Source organism: Pseudochaenichthys georgianus, chromosome 22 (genome assembly GCF_902827115.2).
Source record: "Pseudochaenichthys georgianus chromosome 22, fPseGeo1.2, whole genome shotgun sequence".
Lineage (NCBI taxonomy): Eukaryota > Metazoa > Chordata > Actinopteri > Perciformes > Channichthyidae > Pseudochaenichthys > Pseudochaenichthys georgianus.
The window spans coordinates 8,683,516-8,706,726 of record NC_047524.1 but is presented as its reverse complement, the minus strand read 5'-3'; the positions used below and the strand labels follow the sequence as shown (position 1 = coordinate 8,706,726).

General features: G+C 44.4%; 1 protein-coding gene across 1 annotated transcript; it reads right to left on the bottom strand.

Annotated features, from left to right (window-relative positions):
- Positions 1-210: 210 nt before the first annotated feature.
- Positions 211-8,780, bottom strand: LOC117467992 (uncharacterized). Its single transcript, XM_034111943.2, has 6 exons — positions 8,693-8,780; positions 7,331-7,455; positions 6,576-6,938; positions 6,195-6,477; positions 3,740-3,885; positions 211-297 (listed from the first exon to the last, which is right to left on the bottom strand). The coding sequence occupies exons 1-6, from the start codon at positions 8,730-8,732 to the stop codon at positions 211-213; spliced, it is 1,044 nt and encodes a 347-aa protein (XP_033967834.1). The 5' UTR covers positions 8,733-8,780.
- Positions 8,781-23,211: the final 14,431 nt, after the last annotated feature.

Below are 23,211 nucleotides of genomic sequence, written 5' to 3'. Positions count from 1 at the left end.
TGGGAAGAGAAGTGGCAGGGCTGTGAACACAGCTGTGGCATGCTCCACTGGTTTGACAGAAAAGGCACACTAAGGCAGTATGAATATCAGTTAATCATGATACGTCAAAATGAAACTTGGAAAAATCTATCTAAGTATTGAGACCTTACCTCCATTCAAGGTTTTTGGAGGCTTCATGGCTTTCTTCATCACACAATAAAACTGGACCTTTCAGTAGAAAGTTTTCCATCTGTCCTTCACCTCCAAGATGTAACGGGAGTTTTTGGGTTGAATGATTCTTTGCAGCTCATCCATGACCTGGAAGAAGCATTGAAATGGAAATGAAAATCATTTCACATAAATCATCTTCAAATGTGCACTTGTAAATGCTGAAAATCTTTACTTACATGATCCAATTCCCTGAAACATGGGTAAGCCTCCAGAATCTTTGTTGGTTTGTCTTGCTCCTTTAGAACCTCAGAGGTAATGAATCGTCTTCTAGACTCAAACTGTTAGGATTTGTCTGTGTTTGTATTTTTCGTGTCCTTTTCTATCTTTGGGTTTCCTATTTTATTTTGTAAAGTGTTCACCCCCGTTTCCTGCCTGTTTGCTTTCTGTCGGTTTCCCTCTCTGATTACCCAATTGTGTTCACCTGGTACCTATGTGTTTTCTCCTCCCTCCTCACCTGTCTCGTGTTTATGTGATTAGTCCTGGGTGTATTTAAGTTCTGGGTTTTCTGTCTCTCTTTGTCGGGTTGTCTTGTGATTTGGCTTGTCCTCGGTGAGTGTTCTGTCTGTGTATATATAGCCTTGAAATAAAGGAATTATTTTGACTTTAATCTGCATTTGGGTCCTACTTGCTTCACACACCGTAACATTACAACCCGACCAGAAATATGGGCCCAGCAGATCCTTTTGAGCAGGAGTTATTGGACTTTACTTTTTCTTTGGCTACCTGCTCTGATCAATGGATAGGAGCGGTCAGGGTTCAGCAGCGAGATGCTGCTCTGGCAGAAGCAGTCCACCTTACACTGAGGAATCAAAGTTTGGTGAAATTCTTACCTGCCAGGCTTTTAGATTACCTCACAATTTGTTTTCCCGATCCTGACAGACCCAGGTCTCCCAGCTCCTGTTTTGACACCACACGCATCGGTGTGGTCCGTCAGCCCCTGCTTCTCACCCAGTGTTTGCTACTGTCCAGGAGCCATTCGCTGGTACTCGTCTGGCCTTTGGAGGTCCACGGAGCCTCCAAACGGCTCCTAAAGGAAGGGGTCGCAAGGCCAGGTTGGCAGCAGGAGCCCAAAGGGCCAGGGTTCCAGAACCAGTTCAGCCCCCAGCAGTCATGGTTCCATGCCCCAGTACCATCCCACATAGCCATGGTACCGTGCTCCAGTACCACCCCACACAGCCATGGATCCGTGTTCCGGCTCCAGTGCCGGTCCCAGCAGCCATGGTCCCTGCTCCGGAACCGGACTTTACAGCCATGGTTCCGGCCCTGGTTCCGGCCTTAGCAACCATGGTTACAGCCCCAGTTCTGGCCCCAGCAGCCATGGTTCCGGCCCCAGTGCTGGTCCCAGCTGCCATAGTCCCTACTCAATTCCTTTCTCAAGTCCCTCCTCTAGTCCCTTCTCCAGTCCCCCCTTTAGTCACCTCTCTAGTCCCCTCTCTAGTCCCTCCTCTGGTCCCTTCCCGAGCTCCTCCTCTAGTCCCTTCCTAAGTCCCTTCCCAAGTCCCTTCTCTAGTCCCATCTCCAGTTCCCTCTCGAGTCACCTCTCAAGTTCCATCTCTAGTCCCGCCTCTAGTCAATTCCCTAGTCCCATCTCTAGTCCCTCCTCGAGTCCCCTCTCCAGTCTACTCTCGAGTCCCTCCTCTAGTCCCCCTCTCGAGTCCCCTCTCAAGTTCCCTCCTCTAGTCCCTCCTCTAGTCCCTCCTCTAGTCTCTCCTCTAGTCTCCTCTCGAGTCCCCTCTCAAGTTCCCTCCTCTAGTCCCTCCTCTAGTCTCTCCTCTAGTCCCCTCTCGAGTTCCCTCCTCTAGTCCCTCCTTTAGTCCCTCCTCGAGTCCCTCCTCGAGTCCCCTCTCTAGTTCCCCTCTCGAGTCTCCTCTCGAGTTTCGCTCTCTAGTTCCTCCTCTGGTCCCTCCTCTAGTCCCCTCTGTAGTCCCTTCCCTAGTCCCTCCTCAGGTCACTTTCCTAGTCCCTTCTCTAGTCCCATCTCAAGTCCCTACTGAAGTGCTGTTGGAGGTCCCGCAGATTACTCTTCTGCCGGGGGTCCTGCCAACCCCAGGTCCTGTGCCGTTGGAGGTCCCGCAGACTACTCTCCTGCCGGGGGTCCTGCCAACTCTTAGTCCTGTGCCGTTGGAGGCCCCGCCGACTACTCTCCTGCCGGGGGTCCTGCCAACCCTTTGTCCTGTCCCGTTGGGGGTCCCGCCGTCTACTCTCCTGCCGGGGATCCTGCCAGCTCCTTGTCCTGTCTCGTTGGAGGTCCCGCCGACTACTCTCCTGCCGGGGGTCCTGCCAACCCTTTGTCCTGTGCCGTTGGAGGCCCCGCCGTCTACTCTTCTGCCGGGGGTCCTGCCAACCCCATGTCCTGTGCCGTTGGAGGTCCCGCAGACTGCTCTTCTGCCGGGGGTCCTGCCAACTCCATGTCCTGTCCCGTTGGGGGTCCCGCCGACTGCTCTCCTGCCGGGGGTCCTGCCAACCCTGTGTCCTGTCCCGTTGGAGGTCCCGCCTCCTACTCTCCTGCCGGGGGGCCTGCCAGCTCCTTGTCCTGTCTCGTTGGAGGTCCCGCCGACTACTCTCCTGCCGGGGGTCCTGCCAACCCTTTGTCCTGTGCCGTTGGAGGCCCCGCCGACTGCTCTCCTGCCGGGGGTCCTGCCGGCTCCTGGTCCTGTCTCGTTGGGGGTCCCGCCGACTGCTCTCCTGCCGGGGGTCCTGCCAACCCTTTGTCCTGTGCTGTTGGAGGCCCCGCCGACTGCTCTCCTGCCGGGGGTCCTGCCAATCCCGTGTCCTGGTCCACTTCGGTGGGGGATCCTGCCGAGGCCTGTCCCACCAGCTCCGACACCGGGTCCTGCCCGGCCTCCGGCACTGTCCCGTCAGCGCCTTCCTGCCCGGCCTGCGGAGCTGTCTGGTCTTCGCCCTCGGGCCCGGCCCCCTGACTTTTCCTGCCGCTGCCTTCGCCCCTCCATGGTCCCCACCTTGGACTCTGTCTTGCCCCCGGGCCGTCCGCCCGAATCCCCCTTTTTGGACTCTGCCTTACCCCCGGGCCGTCCGCCCGAGACCCCTTCCGGGTCCTCTGCCGTGCCCCTGGGCGGTCAGTTCAGTCCCGTCCTCCTGACCCCCTCCTCCCACCCTGCTTGAGTTTTTGGATTTTTGTTTTTTGTTTTGGGACTTCTGGGATCCGTCCCTTGAGGTGGGGGTACTGTTAGGATTTGTCTGTGTTTGTATTTTTCGTGTCCTTTTCTATCTTTGGGTTTCCTATTTTATTTTGTAAAGTGTTCACCCCCGTTTCCTGCCTGTTTGCTTTCTGTCGGTTTCCCTCTCTGATTACCCAATTGTGTTCACCTGGTACCTATGTGTTTTCTCCTCCCTCCTCACCTGTCTCGTGTTTGTGATTAGTCCTGGGTGTATTTAAGTTCTGGGTTTTCTGTCTCTCTTTGTCGGGTTGTCTTGTGATTTGGCTTGTCCTCGGTGAGTGTTCAGTCTGTGTATATATAGCCTTGAAATAAAGGAATTATTTTGACTTTAATCTGCATTTGGGTCCTACTTGCTTCACACACCGTAACACAAACTCCAGGTTCATCAAATGAGCCACCGCAGCTTTATTTGGCCTCTTGGACTTGTACATTTCCTGGAGAGTCCTGTAGTGTCTTGCCTGGGTTTTCTGGCTGTCGAAAAGGTCAACGGAACCAGCTGAAGGCATAAAGAGTGGGGGGTGGGGAATTATTAGCTTTCCAAATGACAGTGGAGGAACATCTGAATTCACAGAATGTGTTCATTGATGCCTGAACCAGGGTTTCCGTTAGCCGGTAATTACCGGTTTTTAGCTGGTAAAATCTATTAAAAACCGGTAAATTCAAAACCTGCTGGTCAAAATGTCTGGTAATAATTAGGGAGGCTCCGATCGATCGGCCGCCGGTCATTATCGGCCGATATTCACTCTTAATAGTTTGATCGGTGCTCTCTATAAAGGCCGATCAGGAGAGCTGGATCTGATCGATATGGACATAAACGCGAGTGAAGTTTAACCGGACGAGAGAGATCAGATCAGCTGCTGAGTCTGACCGAGACACGCAGCTCTGCATAATCACCTGAAGCCCCGCCCTCTGTTTAGCGAGCTGCAGGAGTTGCATGAGAAACAGACGGGCTGTCAGGAGAGAGAGAGAGAGAGAGAGAGAATCCGTTTCTCCCGTGTTATTATTCAAATGTAATGTAAACTTTTGAATAATGTACGTTATCTACTACAAGTAGTTTGTTTGAATGTAATAATTATGTTGTGGAATAATTTATTGAAAAATGAATCTGAATTTTTCGATCTGTTACGATTATAAACTGAAGCAATATAAAAATGAGCTCCGTGAACTGAGTTTTAAACTGAAGCATATCTGCTCATAGTCCGGTAATTACCTGCTAACGGAAACTCTGCTACACAACTCTTATTATTATTATTGAAATATGACCGGTAAGTAGTGCTGCACTATTCTTGCTCAAATGTGAATCACGATTTTCCTCTATAAGAATTGAGATCACGATTCTCACACGATTCTCATCGTTTCAAAGAAAATATTTATTGCACTCTTACTCTTAGACGTCACGAGAGTACAATGAATTTAAACAGACAACATTTGTCTCTCTTGTAACAAAAACATAACTTTGTCTTTAGTCAGTAGTTGCTGAATACTGAACAAACATTACTACATTCAAAATGTGGAACCTGGAGCCAACTATTGTGGCTTAACAGACACCATCAACATCAAAGTGCTTGACTTAAATCCAAGACTCAGTTTCTTGTAGCAAAAACATAGAGTAACTAAAATGAATTTGACAGCCAACTACTGTGGCTTTAAACAAAGTGCTTGACTTAAACTCAAGTCTCTCTGGTAACAAAACATACAGTAACTAAAATAAAGATATTGCTGCTGCCTGAGTGCTGAACATAAAAAATAGAATTGTTGCAGCTTTATAATAACAAAATGTAAACTTTGCAGTAGCACCTGTCCACAGTGACAGGACACCCAACTACTGTACAACAACACCAACCTGTTTGTTACAGGGAGGAATGCACTTCAGTTACTCAAAATACCTCACCACAGTGCTGAATATAAAAACAAAACAGTCACACCTTTTTTTTTCATCGGTGTTGTTGTCATTGTCCTCGACCTCCTCATCAATCATTTCTGTGTCACTCATTTCTGTTTTTCTTGTACTACTAGCCGCTCTCGTCACTCTTTGCTAATCAGTGCTAATGCTAACGCTTCTGTAAACATACTGCCGGCTCCTGCCCTCACGTGCTGCAGTCAGTGAGTGTTGCCAGGTATACTTATTATAAGCCACATTGGGCTTATCTTTCTGTAAAGTTGCTTGGTAGTAAGTAATAATGGTTGTTGCAGTTGTGTGCTTGTAGACATATATAGGTTTAAAGTGTTCATGTTCTTTTGCGCTTGTTTTCATAGACCTGGTGCTTATTCCTTCCGCAAAAACTGGCAACACGAGTGGCTGCAGCGTTAACACTGCATGAGAGGAGGAGAGACAGACAGAACACTACCATTTGCATGCGATCATGGTACTTTAATGTTAAATGTATCAGTACATTTGCTTTACATCGTTTAAGTATGATTGACATTGCAAGTTGGTATTATTCAGAAGCAAAATAATTAAAAAAAATCAAAAAATCCCACAAAAAAAAATCAGCTTGACGTCATAGGATCACCGTAATTTAGAAATGAGATCGCATAGGTGTCTGAATCGAGATCACGATCTTTTTTCGATTAATCGTGCAGCACTACCGGTAAGTTTCAAATTTGTCCGGTAAAATTAATTCTGCCTGGACATTTGACCAGCGAGAAAAAATCCTAGCGGAAACCCTGGCCTGTACCTCTGCTAAACACCTGCCCAAACTTACTTCACCAAGGGGAATAACAGACACAATTCTGATTTAAACAGACCAGAAAAATGCAGGTTTGTACTAAATGCATACCGATTGTATTTAATGAAATACATACATGCTTTGTCACTGCTATCCTGGTCTGGCACTGGGGGGGCAGGGATGCTTGCTCTAGCAGGGGGGCTGGTTGAAGAAGAGATGCTCGCTCTAGCAGGGGGGCTTGCTGCAGGGGACCGCTCCAGAATAATTGTTGATGCGCTGGAATCTCCATCGTAGTCACTTGTTGAAATATCTGCATCCATTTGTTGATCTCTACGTGGTTTCTTTGAAGGAGGAACTTTGGACTTCCTTGGGCTTCTGACATTTGAGAGTCTCTTATGGAGCTTTTTAACAACATGCTCCTGGTGGAAACAAATTGTACACTTTAAAATGACAAAACAGACCCACACTTTTGCCATAAACTTTAAAATCAAGCCATTGTGATTAAAAACCCACTTACCCAGTCATTTTTTGATGATCTGTTTTTTATCATTGGATAATACTCCACCAATCTCTTTGCCATGGTATTGACCTCATGTTTGCTGGGGTATCTACAGTCCTCGGAGGCTCTTGCGATTGAAATCATGTTTGTCATTGTGTTTCTTATGAGTCTGCAGAAGAGCTCCTTGGATAAGGGTACATGCTCATTACCGAGCCGTTTCTGCTCGAAATATGAGCGCAGTGCCAGTTCGAGCTCACTGTCTGTGAACACTATGTATTTTGGGTTGGACATAGTCACAAACACCGAAGTGTTGGGCTCCTCATTTGAACGGTCACTGTCTCTAGGGGGTGATGGTTGTAGAATTTCAGCAGTAGTCTCCACCTAAAATACATAAACAATTTCACATTTAATAGGATAACTATTTGTATTATAGTGTGTGCCTTTACTCAGTTATATGAACATGCACTTTAAGAGGATGCAACATTTGACAAAACTGTTTTTTTTTTTAACAATCATATTTAAATTGTTCTCAAAGCACATACAACTGCTGTTGTATATGGCTCAGCTGTTGCACCTGGTTTGTAAATATTGCCCCTTCATTGTTGCTAAATGGGTAGTTTTTTTTTCAAATTAAATAGCTTTAATCCCCTGGGGCTTTGGCTAAAAATACATTAAATATTATTTAAGTGTGCAGGATTTGTTTCCTTAACAAGTTACTGATATACACAGCGTTGTACTCAGTTTAAATACACTTTCATAGACATAGAACTGACCTTTTCTTCGTCATTCACAACAAGCCAGATAGCCCGGCGCCTCAAGAAATTTGCAGGACCAGGAAACAGGTCTTTGATGTCATCCCTGGAGAGTGAATGTAGCAAGTCCTCTCCAATATTAGCAACTGCAATTGATAATTTAGGGTTATTGCCAAGACACTCAGCTTATCACTGAATTTATTTGACCATGTGAACATTAGAAAGTTAACATTTAAATATAGCTCTTTTCAAAAACAGGTTGCAAAGTACTTATAATTTGATGATAAAGATGTACAGAATTAAACAAGTAAAAATTACATTTTTATATATATATAAACTATTAGTTTTTATCAACAATTAGTTTATTTTACTCAACATATTGTTCCATAATTTTTACATTGCAACACTTCTTGGCAGTTTCCCAAATCACTGCCATATAAAATTGATCTCATGATTCAAATTCCTTGTTTATACAAATAGATTACCACTAGTGATTTGCTTTAAATTATTTAATTAAAAAATAAACTAATACATTTTTATTTGAAATAAGGTAATTTCTTTGCTGCAATAAAAGGTTATAAATACAGTAAATTGTAACACAAATGTGTACAGGTTTGCTTGTCTAAGGTTTCGTTAGCTAGAAAGACCTTGTCATCTATATTAAAATGGCACTTTGTTTCCCCATAAAACATGTCCGAGCACCTGAAGACAAAGCCAGGCCTTATCCTAATGCTAGAACGTTAATATCTTATATATATATATATATATATATATATGTCTTGCACCAACATAAGAGAAGTATAAAAAAGTATATATTTTATTTATTTTTTAAAATGACAGCACATTTATCTTATATATAACGTTAGCTTAGCCAAGCTACATTTAGAAAACACGCATTTTAAAAAGGGTTTTTCACCTGCCATCTGTCTGCAGAGTTGTCAAAGCGTTAATTCATGGTTTTTACTAACCGGTATCAGTATGTTGTTACTTCGGAATCATTTTGAAACGTGTATTACAATTAAATCACGGTGAAATAATGTTCATCTTGTTGTAGTTGTAGCCCCCTTGCCAGCGATTCTCTCTCTAGTTTAGCATACTCAGCCCGACTCAGCCTGGTTGTTCCTGGCCCTAGAACCACGATTTAGTCGGGCCAGAAAAAAGGTGAAAAAGTAGCCCCGGGCCAAAATTAGGCCAAGTGGAAACGCAACCAAAAACGGGCCCCGCACGGCTCGGCACGCTTCAAGCGAGCTACCCGCTGCAGTGGAAACGCGCCATTAGTAAGCTAACGTTAGCCCTTACGAAAACACAATTTGCTAAGCTAGGTTAGTTACGTAAAACACAAAAGCATTGAAAAATGACCTAATACACGAATATTTAGCTTACCTTTGAGTGTTGTAACTGTTTCCTCGTCCAGTTTATCCATCACTGTAATTTAAATTCACTAATATATCCACAGGTTGAGTTCTCCACATCAGCGTGTGCAGCAAATGAGACCGGTTGTTTTCTGCTTCTTGGCGCATTTTTTCAAACACATTGGATTATACCATCTTCTACACTGGGGGAGGGGGGCAGGAGGATGTTGGCGGCTACAACAACTTTGCATTTGCCCAAAATACATTTCTCTAAATAAGCGAATTGAACAAATAAAATACAGGCAAGTATAATTATATGTGAAGACGTGGATGATTGTTGTTATCAGGGGCGTCGCCTGGACCTGGAAACATTCGGGGCTTAGCCCACAGTGGCGGCGCTACAGTCAAATGTTCTACTGCAAGACTCCCCACACGCACATACACAATTGCGCCATCTGGTGTCACAAACGTGTGCCTGCATTAGCTTTGTTACGGCAATGGATTGTGGGAGATTCTCAAAGCACGTGAGGATCTCTTGAGGGTAAGGTGCCTGTATTATGTCGGTGGACAAAATGTATGTTTTTATTTTATAAGGACAATAACGTACTGTTGTGTTTGTTTAGTTTAATGTTAATTGTTTAATGCTCACAGTCACAGCAACATGTTTTTTGTGTGATTGACTATTTGTTTTATATGATTTATCAACGTGATCATCAATAGCTAATCTGAGCACCAGAACCCAGCTCACGTGTCCTTTTATGCTGTCCATTGAAATGCAGGTATGTGAGTTTTGTACACCAGTTTATTTATGTGTAATGTTTCACATTGCTCCACATGATGCCTCGACTACAAAGATGATGTTTCTACGCTTCTTCCTCTGCGTCACAGTTTCGGGAATATCAAGATCATTGCACAGGGCCTTGGTCTTGTCATAGACCTCATGTGCTTTCTCGTTACTTTGGTAATTTTTCAGTGTGTTCTCAACTGCTGTTTTGTAATCTACTGCCTGCACCAAGTCAATTGTTTCTTTCTGCAGGTATTTGTGCAGCCCTGAGTGTAGAGAGCAGTGTCTGGAATATGACAGCATGTAGATGGTACTGCATGTTCAAAGCTTGCTTTCCAGTCCCTTTGCTAGAGGGGCTGAAAGGCTCCCTAAAGGCTTGATCAAAGCAGGAGGTTTTTGACATGCCCAGCGAACAAGTTGTTTGTCCCCTACCTCTAGCTGTTTCTGAAATGTTTGCAATCTCTGATGGTGGACAAGAGATGTGGAGAAGAAAGAGTAGAGACACTCCAGTAGATCAACGCAGGTATGTGAGTTTTGTACACCAGTTTGTATAAGTTTAATGTTTCACACTGCTTGTGAAAAATATACTACCACTATACGATCACTGATGTTTTGTTGTTGACTGGACACTTATTTTGTAAAAGAGATAGCATGAGAGGATCTCTTAAGCAATGCAGCTCACGTGTCCTTTTTATATGCTGTCCATTGAAATGCAGGAAAGTAATCACCAGGTCTGAGTGATCTGTTGCCGAGGGGACACTACACCGGAGTTACATAAGAAGGGATAAAGTGCTATTTTGGGGGGAACTCACCTCCTCTGGGGTCCCCCAGGAAGATTTTTTTTAAATGTTGAAGTTAAAAGCATCAATCTTGTGCACTTTGAGAGCAACATCAAGAGATATGGATACATCTCTCAACACCCATATGTCAAAAAGAAATCAAAGAATCAGAATCATAAACGGCTTTATTATTTAAAAACACTTCATTTACCAATTAAATCATAAACTATGTCAAATTATTAGAAGTTGTTAGTAATCAGATTAAACAGAAAAAAGGGATGGAAGGAGGAAATAATAATCCCTCATCACTTGCTGTTTGCGGTTGAAATGATCTCTTTTGCTGGCCAAACATGCTGGATGGAAAGCAGTGATGTCTCACTTGCCTTGGCCCTGTATCTGCAGTCCCTAAATCAGTCATGTTACTCATTGACTCTTGTCTGTTCTGGTGTTCCTGTTCATTGTTGTCTCCATTGTCGTTCTTGTCTGTTGTATCTCCTTCTTGTGTGTCCCTTTCTCCTGTTCTCCATCCTCTACTCCGTTTGGCTCATCTGTGATGACTGTGTAGGTAAACACAAACAAGTATGTAAGTCAATCAGTTTCCAGCTCTGTCAAATAAATGAATTTCAAGATACACACATTTCTCTTCATTAAAATGAGTGTCACCACACTGTCACAAAATGTAATACTAACCAATTGAAAATAGTTACATGTACATTGGAAACCTCTTGTAGATATCACTATTAAGAGTAGTTATCTGCCAATAGGACAGAATCATTCCTATACAAATGCAGTTTGAGTAATTCACTTAATATATTCACTTAAAACTTTAATATAGTCATTTTCACTTAATACTCTAATATAGTCATCTTTCTTCATTCACCAATAAGGAAAGCTGTACAATTTGACATGATGAGGAAAAAAGGCCTCTGACAATGCAGATCATTTTTTGATCATATCAATTTTAAGATGGGGGTCAAGGCTTAATTTGGGGAGCATAGTGTCCCTTTCCCCCTTTCAGGAGCCCCACTGGATTAGCTTTGATCTGAAATATGTGTATAAAAAGCTTGTTAGCTGGCTGTCCATCTCATAATGTTCACATAGAAACTAGCTGTCAATAGGAAATATCAATCAGAAGAACTATATTTTCATGCAAAATCTGTCACAAAAAGAGGTTGCACATTTAAATGCAGGTGTTGTTGTGGCAACGTCAGTGGCCAGACAGCCACATTTACTGCTGCAAATACGTTCAAACATGCTGTCGACACGTAAAGCAGTGGCAACTATGCCACCATTTCAGCTGACTTTTTCTCAGAAATACTGTCACATAACATCCATATATATTTCAGTGCTAGGTTGATGCTTAGCTAAGCTAACTATGAAACACTTTAACTGGCAGGACTCAGGATCAACTACTACTGTAAGGTAGCTTCTAGCTTCATGTCGAACACAGACAGTAAGTCAACATTTCCCAGAGAGCTTTCTTTGAAATCACCAAGTAACGCTAAAAAACACAACATTTAGATTGTATGACAAAGTGTTTATTTAATATATCTGGCTAGCTATAGCTACTTGCTAACGGTTTAGCTTACCCCCGCGATTCAAAGTAACGTCAACGTAGCTATAATGTATGCTTTGCTTACATGTTGACATAACTTGTAAGTTTACTGACAGGTACATACCTTGTTCACCTGGCTCAGGTGGTGGCTCTGGGGTTGTTGTGTGAGCCACCACTTGAGAATTGCCGTCTTTTTTATTAAAGAAATGTCTAATGTCCATCTTCAGAATCTCTGCGTCCGGGGCTGACAGTTTAAAGTTTAAACATTGTCACAGAGGAGAGGTACGTACCTGTCAGCCAATAAAACACGTTTATTTCCATGCAACTCTCTGATTGGTCTGGTGGCGTCGTCTTGCCTCTGTGTTGCATTCACCGAACATGGGAATTTACAATTCTGCCGTCCGTCCTATAGGTAAAGTAGGTTAATGTATTATATTAGTGAGGGAGAATTTGTCCGGGGCTAAAGAAAAAACATTACCCCAGGCGACGCCCCTGGTTGTTATCAAGGCACATAACTATGAGAACTGCCCCTTGATATTACCTTTTTCAAACAATGGGCCTCAAAACTAAATTTAAAAAATGCTAAAAACTCTTTAATAAGGCATAACCATAGGGCATAACCAAATGTATGAATGTTGTCAAAATGTAAGTCTGTCTGAGCACCCAATTTGTTCAAGTGAGTGTTCACTGGTAGGCCATAAGGTGAACCCTGTTATCGTTTCAACCCGCTCCACAGAAGTGGAACTACATAATCTTCAGTTCATAAAAAAGAACGAGTCATGCTTATCCACCAAAAAAAAGTTCGTCGCTAAAATTCCTGCCAATTCTTCTAGGCACGTAATTATTGGCTGAACTAGTCCCTTCAAAGCGTAATAATATCGTGGTCCAAAGCAGTGCCACGGTTCGTCACGTGATCTTGCTACACCAATTGGATAGCTGCATATTGTCAACAGAAGTGAAAGATGGCCGCCTACATGGTTGCGCTAAACCAGACCAAATGGATTCTAAACAGTGCTGTATGCTTGTTTTATGTCATGTTTTGTCATATGTCTTAATACATCACTAAGTCCGAGGTATTTGCGTTATATACGCGGTATTTGTGAGAGGTTTTACTATCTGGGAACAGAGTTGACCATCGAATCAACATTGACTAGCAGCGTTTATCAGCCAACTCCAGCTACAAACAATTTCCCCACGGGAATTAATAAAGTATATCAAACTCAAATTTATCAAACTATCATTCCTGGACTACCATGTTCGCATCGCTAGGCTCATTGGCTGAGCTCGTGGATTATTCCATTAGACTGAGGACTTTTTGTCTGTCTGTTGTTACCCTGTACACGTTAAATGCACTCTTAAAATGACTTGATTTCATACATAGCTGCGTCCAAGAAGAAGGTTAACTTGTTACGTTAAGTAATTTAGATCAATAAAAAGCAGTACTTCCAGGCTGAAGACTTTTTTTTTTGTCGCTGCTTTTAATTGAACTATTCATATTTTAGACTGCACTGTAACTTTTATCCATGTATTTTTTCTTTTAATGTTTATTTTATTAGCTTTTCTTTTTAATGACTGATTTTAAATGCCATTTTCTTAATGTCTTTCATTTTTTGTAAAGCACTTTGAATTGCCTTGTGTACAAATATAAAAAGGTATGACGTAGAAAACAGTACAAAACAGAATAAGGACATGTAATGGAGTATAATTGATTGGTGTCAGGTGATCGTGATCCGCAGCCACGGCTGGGCGGAGCGGCTGATTGGTGCTGTGATGGCCTCAGCTGGTTAAAAGAGTCCTGCTGATTATACTCTGTGTTCTAGTTTGGTTGTGAAGCCACACGGTTTTTTGACCGCTGCATTGCACTGCAGAGAAGAGACTATTTGTTTATTTAAAGGACGAACACTGTTTCAACCTCGTCTGGTAAGATACGATAACTTGGAAATAAATGTACCAAAAACAAACGTATCTGAGTGATGTGTGAGCGCGTCGGCCAGGCGCTAAAACCAAAAGAACAGAAAAGAGCTTAAGAAAGGTGGAAAGAAGGCTCCAGACGCACCAGAAAGTCTCAAAAAGTCAAAATTATCACACAAACATCACACAAACACAAACATTGTTACATGCATATTACGTCTGTGAAGCACAAAAAGGTTGATTATTTTGCCAATACAAGATGGAATACGTACAGGACAAGCTTACAACGGTGGCTCGGCTTGAAGGGAGACTCTCGGAACGTGGTGGCTGAAAACCACAAGTTTAACAACCACTGTTGATGTTGTTGAAGACCTGCAGTGTGATCATGAGGAATGTGACACACGGGTGTTTTTACATGCCCAACATGCTGCACAGCCTTGATTGGAATTCACACGTTTTCTGGGTGTGACTCCACAAGCGCTTTCTATGGCAAAGGTAAAATAAAGTAATTTGCTGTTGCATGTGAGAAAGATGACTACCTTAAGGCTTTTAGAAGTTTAGGTACTAACTTTGACTTGGAGCAATCAACATTTGCACTCTTTGCCGGTATGTATGTCACCTATATGATCAGCCAGCAGCAGAAGATGTAAATGATGCTAGGTACAAGGCTTTCTGTATGGCATCATCGGCCTTGCCAGAATTAAGCATTCCCCCTACTCCTGATGCCCTCCATCAGCACTGCAAAAGGGCAAATGACCAGGCAGCAATAATGAGGTCCTGTCTCAAAAGAGAAATTAATGCTCCATCACCTGCTGGATATGGTTGGGAAATAGAGGATGGGAACTTACACGTCACCTGGATGACAATAAATCCTGCCCCTGACAGCGTGGTGCATGTGATACACTGCAGCTGCAAAGAGTCTGCCTGTGAGAAAGGCAGGTGTTCATGCTTCTCTGCAGGACTCTGTTGCACAGACTTTTGTCGTTGCTCAAATTGTGCAAATAAAAAAGAAACAGAGGAAGAGAACGATGACTGCCCTGACACTGACAGTGAGGAATAGGAATAAAAGAGCCTTCTTTCCACCTTTCTTAAGCTCTTTTTTAAGAAAATGGCATTTAAAATCAGTCATTAAAAAGAAAAGCTAATAAAATAAACATTAAAAGAAAAAATACATGGATAAAAGTTACAGTGCAGTCTGAGATATGAATAGTTCAATTAAAAGCAGCGACAAAAAGAAAAGTCTTCAGCCTGGAAGTACTGCTTTTTATTGATCTAAATTACTTAACGTAACAAGTTAACCTTCTTCTTGGACGCAGCTATGTATGAAATCAAGTCATTTTAAGAGTGCATTTAACGTGTACAGGGTAACAACAGACAGACAAAAAGTCCTCAGTCTAATGGAATAATCCACGAGCTCAGCCAATGAGCCTAGCGATGCGAACATGGTAGTCCAGGAATGATAGTTTGATACATTTGAGTTTGATATACTTTATTAATTCCCGTGGGGAAATTGTTTGTAGCTGGAGTTGGCTGATAAACGCTGCTAGTCAATGTTGATTCGATGGTCAACTCTGTTCCCAGATAGTAAAACCTCTCACAAATACCGCGTATATAACGCAAATACCTCGGACTTAGTGATGTATTAAGACATATGACAAAACATGACATAAAACAAGCATACAGCACTGTTTAGAATCCATTTGGTCTGGTTTAGCGCAACCATGTAGGCGGCCATCTTTCACTTCTGTTGACAATATGCAGCTACCCAATTGGTGTAGCAAGATCACGTGACGAACCGTGGCACTGCTTTGGACCACGATATTATTACGCTTTGAAGGGACTAGTTCAGCCAATAATTACGTGCCTAGAAGAAATTGGCAGGAATTTTAGCGACAAACGTTTTTTTGGTGGATAAGCATGACTCGTTCTTTTTTATGAACTAAAGATTGTGTAGTTCCACTTCTGTGGAGCGGGATTTCTTTTCTAGAGGACTTTTCGAGGTTCACCTTGCGGCCTATGGGGCCCACATCTGAAATAAACGACATGTCATACTTAAAAGAAAAAATGAGGGCCTTTCTTGGACATGACCAAGTAAACCATGCTGTTTCTGTTAAATGGATCAATCTAAATGGCAACAAATATATACGGGATAAGTCATTACTTGTGAATACTGTTAATTCTAATAATTTACCAGTATTTGGACTTCTGAGAAATATCTACGTTATAAATTCATCATTATATTGTTTTGAGTTCCAACAACACAACACCATTTGTTATGATAAAGATTACATGGCATATAATATAGAGATACCAATCATGGCCGAAGCAACTGAACTGTTATGTTCTGAAAACTTAGTAGATTACACTGCATATTACAGTTTCAATCACAAAGATAAAGTCTATGTCCCTATAAAATATTATCTGGGAGATGTGGTTGGACTGCATAAAGAGTCATCTGATGTTTCATAAAAGGTATTCCTAGACACTTTAGTATTGCAATGACTTCTACTTGTCAGACAAGAGTGGAAACATGAGTGTTGATTTGGCTGGAAAATGTATAAAGCCGTGAAAAGAACCTAATTCTAAATGAAAATACAATCTGCTGTGTTTTCAAATGGGTCATTGGTCATTTGAAACAGTTTTCAATTTTGGTTATGTTAATTCTTCTACTTGTATTTTAGGTGTCTGTACACCACAGTTGTCTCAATGGCAATGTGAAAAGTGAAGATGCAGCTCTCGACAATGAATACAAATATATACTGTATGTAAAATTGGTGTCATTTCATGAGATTCTTAAATTGAGAAGTTGTGTGATGATTTATTTCTTAAAATAATAAGAAAAAAAATCTGTTCTTTGCCCGGAATTTATGAATGCTGCAGCTTGTTACTGGTTAAATCTATCTCAATATAAGATATCATTTCATAATAAGAAAAAGTAAGATAGATTGTCTTAAAGTAAGAATACTTTTTTTAACCAAAATATTCTTAACAAGATTATTTATCTTTTTAGACGAAAAATAAGATTTCTTTTCCCAGAAACAAGTTTTTTTTACTTTCTTAAAATTCCTTTTTTGCAGTGTAGTAGATGAAGTACATTATTCAAAAGTTTACATTAACTTTGGATAATAACACGGGAGAAACGGATCCTCTCTTTCTCCTCTCCCTCTCTCTCTCTCTCTCTCTCTCTCTCTCTCTCCTGACAGCCCGTCAGTTTCTCATGCAGCGCGCTAAACAGTCGGCGGGGCTTCAGGTGATTATGCAGCAGCTGATCTGATCTCTCTCGGGTCCGGTTATACTTCACTCGCGTTTATGTCCATATCGATCAGATCCAGCTCTCCTGATCGGCCTTTATAGAGAGCACCGATCAAACTATTAAGAGTGAATATCGGCCGATGATGACCGGCGGCCGATCGATCGGAGCATCCCTAATTAGACATTTTGACCAACAGGTTTTGAATTGACCGGTTTTTAATGAATTTTACCAGATAAAACGCAGTAATTACAGGCTCACAGAAACCCTGATGTGCGACTCGGTCCTATGTTGTACAATTTTTATTTATTTTTATTTTTGATTCTCAAAATTACGGGCCAAATATTATTGCTGGCGGGCCAACAATGGCCCGCGGGCCGCCTGTTGCCGACCCATGCTCTACACTGTGCCAGCCTACCTGACCACAGTGACTGATGTTAAACACAGGAAGTTGTTGACAAAGTACAGACTGAGTGCTCACAGCCTGGCCATAGAAACAGGCAGGTACAAGAAAACATGGCTGCCAAAAGAGGAGCGATCATGCCAACAGTGTGGAGGAACTGCTGTGAAAATGAAAAACTAAAAATACTTCTGGGGGAATATAAAGAGAGCTGCATTGTGGCAGGACAGTTTGTCTCTGCCTGCCACAGTCTGAGGGAACCGGAATGAGCAGATACACCAGGTCTCACATCTATAGGTTACTTACGTAACCCCAGTTCTGAAAGTAACATGAAGTGAGATGTCTCACTATGGGATGCGCCTCATCGCGGAGCAAACAGAAGCATCAATCTCATTACGCCAATCCTGATTGGCTGGTGATCTTTGACGTCAACGTCAGGGGAAATCACCCCCTATAAGTAGCCTGCGCCACGACGCATGCGTCATCCAAAATAAGCACCTCTTCTCGCTTCACCATAGCAAGGAGGGCCGTCTGGTCTCATCTCACTTCATGTTACTCTGATGACTGGGGTTACGTAAGTAACCTATAGTTCTCATTCATAACACTCCGTTCGATGTCTCACTATGGGAAAGTGTAGCTCCCGTATTGCCAGACGAGCTTATCTCAAAAATCACCAAACCAACCAGAACTTAACAGGTAGAGCTCTGACTCAACCAGGTGCCCAGCACTGCTTGAGTCACACTGGGAGCAGAACGCCCAGCCTGTTAAGAGGCGGACAAAAGTGAGCGGCGAGGACCAGCTCGCCGCTGCACCAATGTCTTGGATGGGAGACATCCTGGACAGAGCCCAGGATGCAGCCAGACCCTGAGTCGAAAGAGCTCGCGGACCCGAGGGTGCCTGCGAACTCTGACTCGTATGGGCCCCAAAGCAATTGCTTCCACAAAACAGTGGGAGAGCCATTGCTTAGTAACAGGCTTGCCCTTATAAGGGTTAGCCCAGGACACCAGGAGTTGGTCATTATGACAAGCACCCCTGATCTGTCCATACAGGTGCGTAAGCACGAAATGGACACAGCAAAACCGGCTGCTGTTCCCTGGAGGGACCCAGCGGCGGAGGAAATGCCTCAATGTCCATTGGGGTACATGACCCAACCACCTTGGGTATAAGGACAGGGTTGGGCTTCAACAACAATCTCGTTTGCCCTGGGGTGAACCGAGTGTGTGAAAAAATATGTACAGATAGTGCATGAAAACATTACTGGCTCGCCTGGCGGAAGCCAGGACCAGTAACAGCACTATATTAGAGAGACCTGGTGTAGGAATCTCTCGCACTCTGAATAGTGTTTATCACCCTATGAGGGAGTCTCACTGTATTCAGGTTGTATCACTCACGGGCCAGGCCCATAAGGCCAAGCGCTCTGGGTGTGGGTGAAAGATCGCCCCCCCCCGCCTGGGACAGTATGTCCCTGCGTAGCGGGAGCTGCCATGGCTGCCCGCACAGCAGCTGATAAATCTCCGCCAGCCAGTACATAGCGGGCCAGTGCGGAGCTATCAGGATAAGTGTGTGGCGTTGTTCCCTCACTCTGGCCAGAGTTTGGGGAATCAGAGCCAGGGGTGGGAACGCGTACAGAAGGCCCGAAGGCCAAACGTGTGCGAGTGCGTCCACGCCTAACGGTGCGTTTAAGTCGCGCATCGAAAAGAACAGCTGACATTGAGCATTTTCTTTTGATGCGAACAGGTCCACCGTGGCTCTACCATAACGCACCCACAGCTGGCTCACAATCCTTGGATGTTGAGTCCAGTCTGCATACAGTGGTGCACCTCTGGACAGTAGGTCAGCCCCGAGGTTCAACACACCCGGTACATGCGTCGCTCTCAGAGAGAGGAGACGCCCGCTGCTCCATAAGATCAGTTTGCGTGCCAGCATGTGTAACTGGAGAGAACGCAAACCCCCTTGGCGGTTTATACACGATATTGTAGTCGTATTGTCTGTCCTCACGAGGACATGATGTCCTCTGAGAAAAGGCAGAAAGCGTTTTAGGGTGAGGAACACCGCTAAAAGCTCTAGGTAATTTATGTGCGCCCGCTGGAGGTCTCTGCTCCAGAGACCCCTCGCCGGACGGCCTTCATAAATACCTCCCCAACCTGTCAGACATGCGTCCGTGGTGACCACCTTCCGTGAAAGGACAGCACCCATAGGCACGCCCCGTACTAGAAAAGTCGGGTGTAGCCAGTGGCGCAGTGCCGTTACGCATTTCACAGTAACCATTACTCTCCGCGCGCCATGACGCGCGGGGTTTAGTTTTAAGGCGGCTACCCAGCGCTGAAACTCCCTCATGTGTAAGCGTCCTAGTCGTACGACCAGGATGGCTGACGCCATGAGCCCCATTAACCGCAGGCATGTTCTGAAGAGAACATGTTTGCGCAGCTGGAATTGAGCGAGACAAGCTCTGAAAGCTTTCACTCTTTCCGCTGACAGTCGGGCTGTAAAGGGCACCGAGTTCAGGTGTAAACCCAGGAAGAGTGCAGTCTGTGCTGGGCACAGCATGCTCTTCTCTGTGTTTATTATGAAACCCAGGTTGAGCAGGTGCTTTATGAGGACACTTGTAAAGCACCTGCTCCGCCAGTCGTCCAGGTAGGTTGCCAGGCGAATACCCTGTTGTCTTAACGGGGCTATCGCGGCTTCCGTACATCGTACAAACACTCTTGGACTGAGAGACAGGCCGAAGGGGAGTACTCTGTATTCGTAACAGATCCCCTGAAATGCGAACCTCAGATATTTCCTGTGTGGATAATATACTGGGATGTGGAAATACGCATCTTTCAGGTCGACTGATGTAAACCAGTCATCTTGTCACACGAGACGCAGCAGAGATGTGTGAGTGAGCATTCTGAATTTGTATCTTTTTAGATATTTGTTCAGAACCCTCAAATCCGGTATTGGCCGAATTCCGTTCCCTCCTCGTTTGGGAACGAGAAAATACTTGGAATAAAAGCCACTCTGACTCTGCTCGGCAGGTACAATAGATATAGCCCTCTTTTCTAGAAGTGAGAGGATCTCTCTCTCTAGAATATGGGCTGACTCTCCCCGGGCTTGTGAATACAAAATGCCCGAGAAACGAGGGGGGATGACAGTGAATTGGAGTCTGTAGCCCCGTGTTACTGTCTTGAAAACCCAAGCAGATGTTGTGAGCGTCTTCCACTGTGTGCTCCTTAGAGCCAGCGGAGATGTCACATCTCTTACCCTCTGAGACTCTATTTGTTGTGTTATGGGGCCCTCTAGTGTCTGAACACTACAAATGGTACCCCATTTCAACAATCCCCACCGTCACTGCGCATGCGTGTGACGGTGGTGCCTTCACGGCCCCAACCGGCACTGCGCATGCGCGTGGCGGTGGTGTTTTAACAGCCCCAGCCGGCACTACGCATTCGCGTGACGGTGGTGCCTTCACAGACTTGTTTATTATCCGCCTTTTGAGAGAGGCCGTAGCTGCTCTCAAAAGGGGATTTATAGTTAGCGGACTGTTTATTGTTTTTCTTTTCATTTTTTTGAGCTGCGCCCTTGGCCGAAGCCTGGATGCGTCAGCGGAAAATGGTTTATTCAAACAACAAAGATGTGACATGTATTTTATGCGGACTTGAGGATGACGTTGAGGTATCTCTCGAGGCAGCGGGAACACGTTTCGAGCCGGGGAAAGCAGCTCTGTCACAGAGGGGAGAAGGAGGGGCTGTCATGCCGCTCGCTTCTTCCTCCTCGACTGCTGGCCGAAATTCTGGGTTGGCTGCGCCTGGGCTGCAGCCGGAACCAGAGATTTTCTAGGCCAACTCACCCTCGTCTCCTGCCTGGGCTGGGGACTCGGTGTGGGCTGCGACCTCTGCTGACCTGGTACTTTAAACCTAGCAGGGTTCGGAGCAGCTTGGGCGAAGGGCCCGCTGTTGCGAAGGCAGCGGCTGGACCCTTCGAGGGAGACAGAGGTGGAGGGCCTCGTCTTCCTTCTTTTTCGACTCGCACTTCCTCTGCATGGAAGCGAGAGCGGAGCCGAAAATCCCCTCGGGAACGATGGGCATATCAAGCACATCTTCCTTTTCCCGGTCTGGGAGGTTGGTGAGGTTGAGCCATCTAGCTCTTTCCTGCACCACCATGATCCCCATTACCTTGCCCGTGGCCTGGACGGCGCAGCGTTGGACACGGAGACAAATGTCTGTTACCGCGGCTATCTCGTCCAGAGTGGCCGGTCCAGGATTGCTCGACAGATCCTCACAGAGCTCCGCTTGGTACGCGGTTAGCATCGAGGAAACGTTTAGAGCCCTGGCGGACAATGCTGCGGCTCTGGACCGTTCAGTCATGGTCGACTGGAATCGGTCCGCCTTCGCTAGCAGTGTGGGGTTCCTGCTTGGTGACGGGCCCATCCTCGGTAGGAGGTGGGTTGCCACCAGCGGTTCCATAGGCGGTATGCGGAGCAGGCCGAGCCTCTCCATACCGTCATAGTCAAGGGAGGAGGCACCCTGGATTGGGGCCTTGTTGCTAAAGGGCCGGTCTCTCCACGAGACCGACACCTCATCCAACATCTCCGGGAAGAAGTTGCCTCTTCGTCCTCGTTGTTTGGGGAAAATGTTTCCCCTCGTAACGGGACCTGGAGGTCTCCTTGGCCATTTCGGGCCACGGGATGTCTAGCCTGGACGCAGTGCGCTGACACACGGCTTGCAGTGTGACAGTGCTCTCTGGTATTGTATGACCGCACTAGCAGCCAGGCAGGGCCGTATCCAGGATTTCCTAAATACAGAGGTCCAAACATGCTTGGGGGGTTTGGGGGAATACCCCCCGAGATTTTTGGGATTTTCATGATCTAGTTAGGTGCTTTTTAAGTCCTGTGGGGGGTCACAAATTGGATAATATATTGATTTCAAACCATGTCAGTGGGCTGCAGCATACATTATTTTTGAAAGTGTAATACATAAGAATCAGTTGATTGTTACTATTAATGATCTGGACATGCAGAAGAGGCTAAAATGATCACAAAACATTGTCAACATTCATTTTCCATGTCCCTCTCCTCTCCATAACCTGCAGCCTCTCTTCCATATTCTTTAGTCTCTCTGTCTTCTTCCTGTTCATTACTCTTTCTCTGTCCTACTCTTTCTCTTTGTTCAATCTCTCCCTCGTTGTTCACTTTTTGCTCCTTCTCACTTGTTGCTCCTGCCAGTGAATTAAAAGCAATTCAGCAATTTAGTTCATTTCACTTGTTTGTTTGCATTATTTTTTTATTTAAATCTGTTTTGTTTGATTCTCAAAAGAGAACAAAGATCTAAGCAAATTGTGTTTTATACAATTGTATGTTATGTCATATATCATAACTGCAATAGATTTATGGTGTTTTAAAATTATGCCTATTGTAAATGAAGACTAAATTATGGATAGATGGGATCATTAAGCCTATTCTTTTGCAGTTCCACCCTGACTTCCATCACTTTCTCTCTCTCTTTCTCTCTGCCTGTCCTGTCTCTTCCTTACCAAAGCTGAGCTTCGACTGACGTAGTCTTTTTATTATATCTGAGTCAGTGTAAAAAGAAAACAATACAATGTTATATCTTCAATGTTTTACTCAAATTGAAATGAAAGAAAAGCATTACAACGTTTGTTAAAAGGTAATCCTTCTGACATTGGATGAACGTAATTAACTTTAGCTCTCTAGCTAGTTTATTCACGCAATTTAAACCAAAGTTTATACTACAGCTGCAATATAAGTTCAACCCGGAGAGACGTGATGTATGGAATACATATGTATTGTTACACGTCATATGAATGAAATGATTACCATGATAATACAACAGGAGAATGGAATGGTGTTTGGCGATTCGGCCCCGGTTTGCA

What these genes read in the sequence shown, in the direction of transcription:
- LOC117467992 (XM_034111943.2), bottom strand. Translation starts at nt 8,732, where the DNA reads ATGGATAAACTGGACGAGGAAACAGTTACAACACTCAAAG. An exon ending in TTGTGAATGACGAAGAAAAG is followed by an intron (nt 6,939 to 7,330) that starts GTCAGTTCTATG and finishes TATGTATTTTAG; the next exon opens with GTGGAGACTACTGCTGAAAT. An exon ending in GGATAGCAGTGACAAAGCAT is followed by an intron (nt 3,886 to 6,194) that starts GTATGTATTTCA and finishes TTATGCCTTCAG; the next exon opens with CTGGTTCCGTTGACCTTTTC.